The sequence below is a fragment of the Camponotus vicinus genome, unplaced genomic scaffold (genome assembly GCF_025532165.1).
Source record: "Camponotus vicinus isolate PSW18456_S1 unplaced genomic scaffold, iyCamVici1.0 SCAF_1, whole genome shotgun sequence".
Lineage (NCBI taxonomy): Eukaryota > Metazoa > Arthropoda > Insecta > Hymenoptera > Formicidae > Camponotus > Camponotus vicinus.
In genome coordinates, this window is record NW_028141945.1 from 15,222,015 (window position 1) to 15,236,708 (window position 14,694).

Below are 14,694 nucleotides of genomic sequence, written 5' to 3' on the forward strand. Positions count from 1 at the left end.
AATCTCTAGAAAAGTTAGGTAAGATTGTGAAAGAGACAAGAAAATTTATTTTACTCTTTATTGAAATTTCAATTTCACTATTTTATTTAAATTTCTATTTTATTTCACTATTTTATTTTTTATTTAAATTTATTTTTATTTAAATTTTATTTAAATTTCACTATTAAAAGAATAACAGAAATATTTATAAAATATTTTACTTTCAATCATTTACAGAACAAATATAATCGAGTGCAAATTATATCAAAATCTACAGATTATTATATATTTCTGATGTCGACCAATGAAACTTCTTGTATTTTAACAGAAAAAATTCGATTTACTCCATCATTGTGAATTCTATGATTTATTATTTTGTTACGGATTTTTTGGATAGAAATATTTTAGCATAATATTTTTGAAAAAAATTCAAAAATGACATTTCTCTCTATTAACATTATAAATTAATAAACTTATTGTATTTATGGTCTTTATAATACCCAAGTTCAATAATAGAAACAATAATTTTTAATTTACAACCATTATTCATATGCAACATTTCTTCACTTGCTTACTTTCTCTTTGGATTTTTCGTTTACACACAATTTCTCTTTCATCTTTATATGAAAGATTTTTCTTTATGTATGCTCGTGCGCAAGATATCCAGATCTCTTTGAATATTTTATAGAAAAATACATTTTTTCAAAAGCATAAATTTTAATGGCTTGCTAATTAATTTTATTATATTGTACATGAATATATTAAAATTAATTATCAAGCAATATTACATATAAATGTTTAATTTTAAGCTGAGGGTACGACTATAGAATCTCTAAGCTTTAACAATGTTCACTTATAATTTGAAAAATTCTTGGTATTATAAAGCTGTTATAGTTTGTACAATCTTACAAAGCACGCATAGCAAAATGAATATCTTGTTTTTCGTGCAATTTCATATACATCTAGAGAAAATATTAATTTTCAAACATCTTAATTCTCAAAAATACATTATTTTTTAATAATATTCATCTGTGCCCTGACCTTATAACATTAATTTGACCAAATTTATATATTTTCGTTAGTTTGACACCAATACGATGTCAGATGACATTATTTTGACTTTTATATTCATTTTAGATTTAAAGCATGGTAAGATTTGACAATTATTATTCTATATTTATTAAATGGAAATAAATAATATTGGATGTAATAGAATAGGAAATGGTCACGTAATTTTAATATTTTTATTACAATTAGTTGATCATTTTTCAAAGAACATAAAAAAATAAAAACTTATTCTTACTAATAAAATATTTGTTAAAATAAAATTGTTAAATTCTAAATCCAGTCATGCAATAATGTTCAACATTGAAGATTTTTTTTTTTTTTTTTCTTCACACTACTTTTCTCCTCCTCTTTCTCTATCCACTCTTCTTCTTGTTCTTCCTCTAAAATATTACAGTCACGATTGATGTTGAATGTTTCACATAGCTCTTTGATTGTCTTGCCTTCAATCATATTGGCGACGGTTTTGCATGTGATATTTAAGAGATCTTTGATATTAAGGTAATTAGCTGCCAGAATCAATTCGAAGAGAGTGCTTTGCTCAACCTATGAAATACATATATTCGTGGTCAATTATAGTAAAATTTATCTTAATATTCTCCTGAATAACATAATACATATTTACTCTAGACTTTGTTTAGTTTCAGCGTAATCTACAAAGGATAGTTACTTTTAGAAAATCGGCATCCCATGAACTGATATCATCATTAGAATTCCCTTCGTCCTCATCATCTTCGGGTGGTGGGAGGTCATCTTTATGATACGTAGCCCACTGTATAATCTTGTTGAGGATGGCGGAATTAACATTCGGTAATGGCACGACTTCCTCTTCATCCTCGTCCATACCGAGATCTTCCAACATAGTCTTGATGGTAATTGAACATTTTATGATTTCGATGTCAACCTTGAATATTTCGCCATCGGAACTCTGTAGCTTTATGTTAGGCATCTGCAAGGTATACAGGAAGATATAGAAATTATGTTATTACACACGAAACAACATAAATCAAGCTGATTTCTTCCAGATAGCGCATTTTATGTAAAGCTTCATAATTTTTTTCATGAAATAATTAAACAGAAACTGTCACAAAATCATTTTATGATGATTTTCTGATGGCAGACTAAATTTTAGATGTATAAGAAGGAGAAAACAATTATTCCTTATAGAATCTGTTTATTTAAATTTAATTGACTTTATTTCATTTTATGATATGAAAGTGACACGTAAAGGCAATTCTACTTAATAATCTCATGATTTATTCAATAAATTATAGAAAATATAGAATAATATTTTTACAATTATTTTTGAAACATTTATATTTGCAGTATTTTTCATAGCATAAAACGAGATATAAACGTTAGTTTCATGAGTGAACATGAGTGAAAGTGGACGGAAGAAAAATTGGCACGGTTATAAAATATGAACTGTTAGGAAAACAAAGCAACAAAGCAAGGGAAAAGAGAAAATAGAAACTATACACTATTTGTAAGCAACCAATAAAAGACCTTTCTTATTATACATACAAAGCGATATATGCACCACACTCGTGCTCTCTCTCTCTCTCTCTCTCTCTCTCTCTCTCTCTCTCCCTTCTCCCCTCTTTCCCTCACCCCTCTCACTCCTCCCTCTCCCCCTCTCTCTCCCTCTCACCCCTCTCTCTCTCAACATAACTAATGTAATCTTACGACTAATAAAAGTCTAATTGTAATTAATTAATTGCATTAATGCGTGATAACTGAATGTTTGCAAATTCTAAAGGAAAGTGTATTTTTCGTGTATGTTTCTAAATTTTTCCGAATGGTGGAAAGGAAGAACAAAAGATTTATAAAAAAAATTTAAATTCAAAATTCTTTAATTTCTGATTATAACCATAAAATATATATGTGCGTATTAAAAATAAAATATACATTTGTACATAGTAAATTTTCATTATATTAGGGAAAGCATTCAATTATTGCAACAGCATTTACCAGTCATAACTGCGATTTAATGTATCTAAGAGTCTATTCATGTTATTGTTTAATTCAATCGTATTTATATTATATGTATGTGTATATTATTTTATTTTATTTCTTTTAATTCTATATATTATCTATCTCTTCTCGCTTTATTCATACTATAAATCGGTTGACGCGTAAAACCTTTTACATGGAAGGATTATTTTCAGTCTGAATTATTAAATTAAGAAAATGTGATACTTACCTTTTTGACAAAATACAAATCGTCGATTTAATTAACTCCTTGTAGATTCTCGTTCTATTCTTTAGATTTTCCTCCACGTTGCTGCTTATGTGAGGTATTTCTTGGCCTTTGCTTCTTAATATCCTCTTCTGCTTGACATCTGATTTAGAATAATGCAGAGAGTCGACTGTATACTGTACTCAGTGATACCAGCACGTTATAAGGTATGGAAGGTGTGCTGGCACTGGAGGGGATATACGTTAAAACTGGCCGAATTGTTGAATACAAAGGGTGTTTCCAAAGTCCGTTCCAAAATTTTAGGGACAATAGACGGGGACAAAATGGATATTTTTTTGTTAAGGAACATAGGGTCGGCGTGGCTTCCGGAAGGCGACGCGCAAAATACACAACGCATTTGCTGATACAGCAGTTGTTTATTCTACGCAATTAAAGGAATTGCTCGAAGTGATTACCATTGATCTCTAAATAAAATTCAGAGCGACATACTATTGACAGATTGATAGACTTCCTTTTCCAAATATGAACGTGATATGTATGAACATCAATAAAATTTTCGTTAAAACTAAAACTAAAATAATTATTTTAAATTTTCACCCTCCACCTCTCGCCGTCCTATTTGCTTGGCAGATCATTTTCACTTATGTTTTCCAGACTTTTCTGCTTTTACTTTCTTTCTTGTCTTTATGTAAAAATTTCTTTTAAATTTTGCATTTAATAAATGTTTTAGTTGTAGGAACTAATAATATATATAACAAAATATAATATATATTAAAAACACACGGCCTAATATATCTAAATAACTAATAAAATAATTATACATATTGAAAGATTAATAAGGAGGAAGAAGACCAAGATCAGAAGAAGAATTAAAAAAATGGGAATGGAGAGAATATTCTCAAATATGAAAATATGAAAAAAGATGAAAACAGAAGTACACGTATACAGCAAGTAGAGAAAACACAGTAATTAATTATGCATAAAAAAATAAGGAAAAATGTGGATGTATTAGAGATTGGAGAAAAAAAATTTGAATCAATTCAGTAATATGATAAAAGGAAAATACAAAGAGAAGATAAAAGAATAACCGAATCTGAGGATGAGAAGATATTTTAAATTTGTTTTACTTTTACTAAATTTGTTTTACTTCTTACTTTTATATATTAAACGAAATTGTTTAGAATATCGGAAAATTAAATCAAAATAATATTTCTTTTACAAACTGGATTGTCTCAAAAAGATTTACATACATATTATACTCTTGCTATAGAATAATTACATTAATTTATAATGTTAGTAATAATTTAGTTTGTTAAAATTTATCATAGTAATTGTGCAAAAACATTTCTATTAAGATCATCCGTAACAAAAGTATAAAATAGAGAATAAAAGAATGTTGAAAATATATTGTTAATGTTTATATTGTTAAATCTGTTATATTTATGGAATATATTGTTTTTTTAACAAATAGTAAATTTTAATAAATAATAAATATGATACAAAAATTTTAATCTAATTTAAATATTGCAGAATGTTTCTATATAAGTGCTTATAAAGAAGTGAAGCTATATAATTTTCTTTTAAATTTTTAGATAATTGGATTAAGTAATTACATATCGCATTACTCATGTCACATTAAATTAATATGTTATCAAAAGAACAATATGTTTTCTAAATATCTAAATACCTGCATATTTATTGTTTATTAAAACTTATTGCTTGTTGAAACAAGCAGTATGTTCCATAAATGTACTCTATATGTTCTTATTGTTCTGTAACATTTAGTTATTTCATAAAGCTACGTGAACTATCTTGCACGTACAATAAAGCCATATGCATTTTTTGTATCAACTTTTACAAGTTTTAGATTTTATATTATAATATATTATAATAATAATAATAAAAAAATACTTTTATTGCGTAAAATTTTTATTCCTGGCGCAATTTTTTGATATCATTTTTGTAGGATATAATTATATTCAAGTAATTTATTGTCGCATATACTTGACACCTTTTTTTATCTTTTTTTAAAATAATAGCTTTTAGAAATTATAAATTATACATTAAAGATACATTCAAAATATTTTTAAAATTCATTCTAATCATTAATATCAATTAGCAATTAGAGAGTATTTTAGAAATTGCAGCAGTATCCCTTGGATAATTTTTTCTTAGTCTTTTATTTGGTACATAATGAGTACCTACAAATTTATAAAAGAATCGTCCTATTTCTATATTATTGATTTGTCTTGGTGAACATAACGATACATCATCTGAAATTAAAGAAATATATTGTACGTTGTGAAGATGAAAAATCATACTCGTAAAATAATCATAAGTGTCATCATAGTTTTATAAGAATGCTATAAATATTCATACCTTGTCGGACATAACATATTTTATTATTTTCGCTGAGAATTATGCAGTACGGTACTCCGACAGTATTTACATATTCTTTACATATAGATTTATCGACATATTCCGGGCATAGATATGGAAACTGACATGTTTTTGTCATCGTCAATTGCTTTACAAACTTTGGATCATACTTATGATGCCAACCGATTATTACACCGTAATGATGATTGATATGAAATGCATGTCGTACATAATGCTTTACTATAATTCCCACAGCATATTTTATTATTTTTTTCCTTTTTTTTACTTGTCCTTTTATTGCAACATCAGATCTAACCTGTGAAAATGTAATAGCAACATTTGTGAATAATACTTTATCAAATTTCTAAAATAATGATTTAAGTTATATATACATATACATATATATATATATATATATATATATATATATATATATATATATACATAATAATTATAAATAATATAATTTTTTATATATTGTTATATAAATAAAATATAATTAAAATACAATGTGTAATAATCTACCTCTATTACTTCTGTAATTCTTTCGTAGAAAGTTTGATTTAGAATCTCGAATATTCGATTTATATCATTCGTCTCTTGAGCATTATTTCTTATCTTCTTTGAACAATATAGAATATAGAATATAAAACGTAGAAAATAGCGTATGATTTTGAAACTCCACTTATAATTCATATTATTCCAATTTTTCAATGTTGTAATATCAAACTTACGTAGCATTTTTAACAATATCTAAAAAAATAGATAACAGTGAACTACAAAATTTCTATTACAGACAAGAATGTAAAAATAATGTTTATTATTTTATTAAATGATTATAAAATATATATTGACTCATTGACTTAATGTATTTGTAAGACATGCAATTGATCTTCATATTTCTTAACTACTGCTAAAATTAACATAAAAATTACATATAAAAGTTTCCGATTTATTAAGAGACGAGGTGAAATATCTTTGCAATATATTCCTCTAATGATATTTAATGGATAAATTTCATTGGATCCCCTTGCCATATAAAAATATTCTGCAAAATCCTCAACTTCTGTATTACTAAAAATAAGAAAAAGATATAAAATCCAAAAAAATTGAAATAGCTAAAATAAATTATGTTTAATTAAAATTAAGCTTACTATTTCGAGTTCCATACGATTCTAAGATCTCCTAGAGAGTTTATATCTCTCCGTCTCTTCATTGGCATCAGAATGCAGCATATGCCGAGTCTTCTGGCTACGCATTGATATGTAATAGTTAGTAGATAAGTTAGAAAGAATTCTGAAATCTGTTTTAAATTATATTTTTAAAAATTGTATATTAAACATTAATAAAATATTAAAATTAGAGTAATTCTTGCGCAGAGCATAACAAATTATTATAATTTAACATAATGTAAAATTTCTTACTCTCTTATTTTCATATTCACTAAGATCCGATATTATCAATGATTGAAGTAATTTATGTATCTCTAATTCAGAGAAAACATATTTTTCCAATGTACGCATAATCTGCATTGATTCTATTCCATCCCAATAATTATCATATATATTGTGGCTTTTCCAATAAAGAAATCGCTTTGATGATGTTGAAAATATTGAATGCGATGGAAATTTAATTTTAAGGCGAAGTAGTACGTCTTGCGCAATATCATCTAACCACGTTTTGATGACCGAATAAGATAAATATGGTAAAAAATGTTGTGCCAAAATAGTAATTTGCCGTTCTGGAAGCTGCTTTTCGATCGGCTTAGTCATATATTTGGTTTGTTTGTATATAAAGCGATATTGTGTCAAACAATTGAAAATTAGCTCAAAATTATATTTAATTGTCAAATTGATATCTGGTGGCCTGAAAGAAATTTAAATGTTAACTATACAATAATTACATTAATCTAAAATATTAATAACAATTTAGTTTATTGAATACTACCGTGGTAATTGTAGAACAGAATTAATTCTATAATAATTAAGCTTATCTAAAACAAAATGATAGGTGATGGAATTTTTAACCATGGAAAGTAGAAAATATTCCAATTCTTTTTTCTTAGTTTTCGTTAAATTATTGTCGGACATTAATGATACATAATAATATAGCTTTTTGATACACTTTGTTCCTGTACTTATTTGTTTTTCAAAGTTTAAATGCTCAATTTTATCCAGCTTATGTAAGTAATAGTTCTTCGTTACTGTGGAATATCTAAAATTAAGATACAAAATTCTCAAGAATTATGTTTATTATTAACAACGCTACAATATCAACAATAAATTGCGAGTAATATATTTTCCTCAAAATAAAATTTTTAATTAATATTTAGAGCAAATTAAATGATTTGTAAATATTAATAATATTAATATTATATCTAAATATTAATATTATATCTTTTTCAATATTTAATAGAAAAATATATATTGATTTCTTTAATCAAATTGTTATTATTGCTATACTAATGGATGGCAATTTATAAATATCCACACAATGTGATATTGTGATGCATTTACTGTAATAATCTCACATGTATTTAAGTTTGTTATTTTGTATCTTATTTAAATAAAAATTCGAGTGTAAAAATGAAACGTGTATTATTTTGAGTCTCTATTCCATTAAAATGAAAATAAAAACTAAAAGGATATTATAGAATAAAAAGTTATTTAATCTTTACAATCTTCAAATAGATAAATGATTGTATATATGATATTTATATATAAAATTATAGAAATTATTAAATATAAACAGAAAATTTTAAGAAAATGACAGGTTTATTTAGTTGTAAAGAATATAATTATTTATGAAACGTAAAAATATAGTAGTATATAAATAAATTTTGGAAAGAAATAATAAATCTTAAAATAAATGTAAATGTTGAAATAAATGTAATAATTGTGTTCTTGTTTGAATAATATTATACAAACATTTAAACACATAATTCTACTATTGTTAATTTTAGAGTTGTAATGAAAAAAAGCTACAGTAGCAATCTAATTTTATATATTTTACACTATAAAATAAATACTTCGTTTTAATCTCAAAATCGAAATAATCAAAATGAGTAAGACTATTAATACACAACAATAATGAAAATTTCCTTTAAAATTAATATTTTGACTAAATTAAAATAATTTATGTAAAAAAGGACAAATTCAGCATGCAAAAAGACAATGATAAAAGACAGGATAAATTTTGTGTTCCTAATTTAATAACAGAATCTAGTTAAAAAAAAGTTTAAAATTATAGTGTATGATAACAACAAATCATGAACCGCGAATGAAAGTTATTAAATGGTGCGTAGAATAACGTAGAATTGATCAATAAAGCTTGTTATATAAAGCTTATCGTTAAACTTTTAGACGCATCAAGATTTCGGCTTTAATTTGATTACTACAATCGTATTAAATTGTAACATCAGAAACGAAAAATATCCAATAAAAACAACAGATAATAATATAAATTACTAAAATAACAATATAATAATTTTAATTGTCCTTTTTATTATTATATTATTTTGTTTTCCCGAAGTTGTTTTGTTGAGCGACGAATATTGACCAAGTGTAAAATTAATATAACAAAATTAATATAAAGCTTATAAATATATAAAAGTACCTCTGACAAATTTTTTTCTTCCAAAAGCAATTGCTCAGTGTTATGGGCTGTAATTTTTTACATATGGACTTAAAATTTATGACATCTTCTATGCTGATGTTCTTGTTTTCCAGAATAATAGCAATAACTTCGTCGGGCAAATTGTTATTTTTGCCATTGGAAAGAATAAGGTAACCAATGCTCAACGAACGAATTAAACAATGCTCGTAAAAACCGAGGAAGAGCACTATTTTTGTTTTCAAGTCACTAAATTCGTATATATACTTATATGTGTAAAGTATCACAAATATATGCACAAATGTATGCACAAGGTTTAGCGTAGCTTTTTACACTATGGCGATACGTCTATAACGTGTTTTATGTGATTTACACTGAAAGTTATTCTTGCTTAGAAGTGCTTCGAAGCGTTTCATTCACCAATCAGGATAGATGCACAGACTTCTTGTTTCCGATTGGTCAATGAAGGCAGGTATAACAAATTCTTGGGATCTCTTTTCTTTTCCAATCTTTATTGTTCTTGAGATTTATGGTTTAAACATGTTTCGATGTCATTTTAATGGAATTTTTAGCTGTCCATTGCCTATTATTTTTGACAAAAAAATCTGTTTGGAGATTTAAGACAGTCGATACTTGAATTTTAAGAAATTGAATGTTTTCTGTAAAATTTATGATTTTTATTTATCGCAATCTGGATACTAAAAAAATGCATATAAAAAAAGTGGAAATAAACGAAATTGACACATTGCAAAATGAGTTTCAATGATTCAAGAATAATAGCTTTAATATATATTATAATAATTGCATGTGTGTATGTTCAAGAATCATTAATTAATAGAATTATAAAGACTGTTCTTCTTAAAACAAAATTACTGCAGTGTTATTAAAAATAACTAGTGTTATTAAAAATAAAATCCAGTGCGTCGGAATAAGTCCAAAAAGGCGATCAGTAAAGATAAAACTACTATCACTATTAACGTTTATGCTGCACTAATGCTTTTATCATCTTTTTATCAAAATTTCTTTCTTGTTTCTTTTAATATTTTCATATTTTATTATAATAACTTATTTACGGAAATTTAAGATGGAGCAAAAAATAATTCACAACGTTCGTATTTCATATGTATCATAATATATTGTATATATTTTAAAGAAAGCGAATATTTTGAAATATGTTGATAAAAAATAAAAAAGAAGATATTATCTCTCCTTCTCCCTGCGATCCAATTATCACGCTTTGATTGTTGCCAATTTTATCATTTTATAATAAATTATTGATATTAAAATTTTTTTATTAACTTAATAGAAGCTTCATATATAGAAGATTTTATTATTATCTAAATGGATAACTCAAGCAAATATTGTATATATGTACACAGTCGAGATATGATATTCTAACCGTAGGTATATAAACAGATAAAAATATATACATATGCAAAGGAAATATGATAATGTAATGTTATAAATGAAAAGAAAACGAAAGAAAAAGTGGAAATAGTAGAGATTGGAAAAAACATATATTATTTGAAACATAAATTGAATAGAATGTTATATAAAAAATAAAATAAAAATACAAAGAGAAGAAAAAAAAATAAAACGATACCGTTTCAAATATCCAAAAATTATCTTAAAATAATATCTCTTCGACAAATTGCAATTATATTGCTTAAAAAGGATACTATATTTACTGTAACTTTACTATATAATAATAATTATATTAAATAATTATATTAAAATAAGTAAAAATAATTATATTAATTTACAATGTGAGTAGCAATTTATTTCAATTTATTGAATTTTATCATAATGATTGTGCAAAAATATTTCTATATATTCAAATCCATAATAAAATAATAAATTATGATTCACGATTGTGCAGAAGTATAAATATAATCCTTCTAGGAGTTTTCCTGTTGATCCGTTTCGACCGCTTCAATCTCATTTTTTCAGTCCCATATATCTGCTCATTTGGTTTCATCCCTACTACTTTTATTCCAGATAAAAAGAAAAATGCTTGGAATGCTATGTCTATTCTTCATTTTTCCACATTGTCACGGCAAGGGTCCGTCTATTATATGTGTATCTGCTTCTTATAGTCTAGCTAAATATTTGCTTTTCGCTTGTTAACCGATATAAGATATGAAATTTTATCATCAAATGGAGTGGATGATAATAATTTTATTTTTACTGGTTACATATTATCAATGAATTAACAATGGACAATTGACAAAGAGTCAAAAGAACAAAAATTTACATTAAAAAGAACAAAAATTTACATTAAAATCAGATTTGAACATTGAAGCTATTATACGCCATAAATCTCTGGAAAAATGAAAAGAAATTGTGTCGAAATTTTCACTTAAAAGAATGTATCATATTATATAAACTAGTTTTTCGGATATGTATTTTGTGCTTATATATCTGTTTTTTTTTTACCCAAATAATAAAATTTAATTTATTTTGATTTTAAATATTTGTTACGTCTTTCTACTGATCTGAATATCAATAAAATTTTCGTCATTTGAGATTAACAAATTTTAATATGTATATATAAACCATTTACACGCCATTTACTTAAACTATTTATTTATACATTATTTATACTACAATATTTTATAAATAGCAATTACTTGTAAATAGCGAGAATCTAAACTCACAATACTATAAAATTTTTAAAAAATACGTGTTGCTTCGATACTCAGCAGACACTTAACAGAAGTGCGCTCGATTTTTCGGACTTGGTGCTTTTACACAAGCTCCGTCAAGAAAAATCCAGAGTCCTCCAATGACGTATCGCATTAATACGAATCAAACAGCTGATTCCGGCGCGATTTGATCATCGTTCCTCGCTCACGGGAACCCGGCGACGACGATAAGCTCCGTCGTCGGAAACGTATCCTGTTCGCGCGGGCGAACAGGAGAAATCTCCCCGAAGGATTTTCCTCGAAGAGGGGGAGGGGGGCAACGAAAGGGTGAGAAAGGATGATTGCGTTACGAGAGCGGATTGACGCTCGCCGATGAGAGAAAGGGGGGAAGAAGGGGTAACGGGGGGTGGAATGGGGGAGGGGGAGGGGGTGGCTTAATATCCTGGGCTTTGGTCGGAGTCTGATATTGATACGCGAACGAGCGATCGTCGTCGACGCGTGAACATAGCGGTGGTAATTCCGGAGGTCGTAAGGAGGATTCGTGAAGCTGCGCGATATCACAATGCGCCCATCCTTTGAAGTGCCGCGCACGGAGTGTGTTCCGAGAGCGATACCGAATAGAGGTCACACGAGCCCAACCAGACACACACGTATAAATCCCGATATCTCTTTCCAGGTGACGGGAAAGGGTTGCGATGTCTCCGGAGACTCTCCTCCCTCCGGAGTTGCACAGTCTATGCATATTATGTACGGAACTTGTAGATAAAGAGGGGGAGAGATATTGTATCCCCTCCGGAAAGTTGGATTAAGAGTTAGATACGTACTTTTAAGACGACACGAGTGTCTGTCGTTTCCGAAGAATTTAAAACAGTCCAACCCTCTCCTCTTTTAGATTTGAAGATAAAGTAGGATTCAGTAGGATTCTTAAATTGAAAAGATCGAAAAACTCTCACAAATTTGTCTCTCCCCTTTTAAATTTGAAAGTAAAGTAAGATTAAAGGTTCTTAAATTGAAAAGATCGAGAAACTGTTCTAAGTTTGTAAAGATGTAAACACCAAGTAACAGTTATATAACTTTTAGTTATAATTTCCTACTCAACAATATAACTGTTACATGTTATATAACTGTTATGTGTTAATTAAGAATTATATTGTTGAGTGGGAAATTATAACTAACAATTATATAATTGTTACTTGGTGTTTGCTGGGAAGTTTCACCGTAATGTCAATAAACATTAAATAGCAAACATTAAATTAGAACTGGATTTTTTTAAATTGACATCTTTAATCTCTCATCAGAAATACGGTTTATAAAAATAATTCTATGTAATTTAAGCTTTTTCAGTATACCCTGTCAGTATACCCAGCAAACACCAAATAACATTTATATAACTATTTTAGTTATAATTTCCCACTCAACAAAATAACTGTTACATGTTATGTAACAATTATATAACATGTAACAGTTATATAAATGTTACATAAAAATTGGAGAACTTTGAATTTGTGTTAAACACACAAATTCTGTAAATTCTAATAATTCTCTTTAAATAAATGAGAAGGATGCGACATATAATATCTCCTCTTCAAAATTACAGATTCTATATATATGAGGAATCTAGAGTTGCATCCTGAAAATTGGATTAAAAATCGTTAGATGCGTACTTTTAAAACGACACGAGTGTGTGTCCGAAGAATTTAAAACAGTCCAATCTTCTCCTCTTTTATTTTTGAAGATAAAGTAAAAATTTTTTCTTAAATTGAAAAAATTGAGGAATATTTACGGTTTGTATAGATGTAAAATTTCATCGCGTAATGTCAATAAGTATTAAATAAATAAATAGCAAGCATTAAATAAATAAATAGCAAGCATTAAATAAATAAATAGTAAGCATTAAATTAGAGTTTCATTTTGTTTAAATTGACAGCTTTATTAATTCCTCTCTCGTTAGAAATGCGGTTTATAAGAAACTATAGTAATTCTATATAATTTAAGCATTTTCTGTCAGCATATATAATTATATAATAAAAGTTGGAAAATTTTACATTTGTAAACACACATGTAAATTTTGATATTTCTCTCCAAATGAATGAAAAGGATGCAATACAATATCTCCAGATTCTTCTCTTCAAAATTACAAATTCTATACAGGGTGACCCATTTTAACTTAGGCAGCCAAATAACTCGAAAAATAAGCAAGATAGAGAAAAATGTTTTAGACAAAAGTTGTATGGTTTCGAGGGGGCCATAAGATGGTATCATTGGTTTGACCTTGAAGAGTCATTTGAAGGTCACGTGAAGGTCACTTCAATTTTTTTAAATGGAACATCCTATATATTTTTGTACATTCTTGTAGCTCATCTCGAGAGCTTTCCAAAACACTATAATTAAGTACATTTTCGTTAAGTACTTTTTGAGTTATGAGGCTTGAAATAATTTCTTAATTTTACATAAACCGTAAAATATCTTGTAAAATATTCATTTTTCGATTACCTTACCTTAATAGTTTTATGTACAAAATAATGAGAGGAATCAATTGGTGTAAAGAAAACACATAGTTGTTTCGAAGAAAAAATATGTAATTTGCAATTAACAATTCCATATTTTTTCTTCAAAACAACTATGTGTTTTCTTTACACCAATTGATTCCTCTCATTATTTTGTACATAAAAGTATTAAGGTAAGATAATCGAAAAATGAATATTTTACAAGATATTTTACGGTTTATGTAAAATTAAGAAATTATTTCAAGCATCATAACTCAAAAAGTACTTAACGGAAAGGTACTTAATTATAGTGTTTTGGAAAGCTCTC

The 14,694-nt window shown here is 26.8% G+C and overlaps 2 protein-coding genes across 2 annotated transcripts; both read right to left on the bottom strand.

Annotated features, from left to right (window-relative positions):
- Nucleotides 1–1,235: 1,235 nt before the first annotated feature.
- Nucleotides 1,236–3,445, bottom strand: LOC145977122 (S-phase kinase-associated protein 1-like). The gene is made up of 3 exons (XM_083108853.1): nt 3,248–3,445; nt 1,715–1,993; nt 1,236–1,590 (listed from the first exon to the last, which is right to left on the bottom strand). Exons 2-3 carry the CDS (start codon nt 1,991–1,993, stop codon nt 1,342–1,344), a joined length of 528 nt encoding a protein of 175 aa, XP_082964979.1. The 5' UTR covers nt 3,248–3,445; the 3' UTR covers nt 1,236–1,341.
- Nucleotides 3,446–5,184: 1,739 nt separating this feature from the next.
- LOC145977100 (uncharacterized) lies at nt 5,185–7,606 on the bottom strand. Its single transcript, XM_083108801.1, has 7 exons — nt 7,571–7,606; nt 7,048–7,489; nt 6,778–6,926; nt 6,559–6,697; nt 6,149–6,376; nt 5,624–5,939; nt 5,185–5,517 (listed from the first exon to the last, which is right to left on the bottom strand). Exons 2-7 carry the CDS (start codon nt 7,393–7,395, stop codon nt 5,360–5,362), a joined length of 1,338 nt encoding a protein of 445 aa, XP_082964927.1. The 5' UTR covers nt 7,396–7,489; nt 7,571–7,606; the 3' UTR covers nt 5,185–5,359.
- Between the last annotated feature and the right edge of the window lie 7,088 nt (nt 7,607–14,694).

What these genes read in the sequence shown, in the direction of transcription:
- LOC145977122 (XM_083108853.1), bottom strand. Translation starts at nt 1,993, where the DNA reads ATGCCTAACATAAAGCTACAGAGTTCCGATGGCGAAATATTCAAGGTT. An exon ending in GGGATGCCGATTTTCTAAAA is followed by an intron (nt 1,591 to 1,714) that starts GTAACTATCCTT and finishes TGTATTTCATAG; the next exon opens with GTTGAGCAAAGCACTCTCTT.
- LOC145977100 (XM_083108801.1), bottom strand. Translation starts at nt 7,395, where the DNA reads ATGACTAAGCCGATCGAAAAGCAGCTTCCAGAACGGCAAATTACTATT. An exon ending in GTGAATATGAAAATAAGAGA is followed by an intron (nt 6,927 to 7,047) that starts GTAAGAAATTTT and finishes AATTTAAAACAG; the next exon opens with ATTTCAGAATTCTTTCTAAC. An exon ending in TAAATCGGAAACTTTTATAT is followed by an intron (nt 6,377 to 6,558) that starts GTAATTTTTATG and finishes CTATTTTTTTAG; the next exon opens with ATATTGTTAAAAATGCTACG.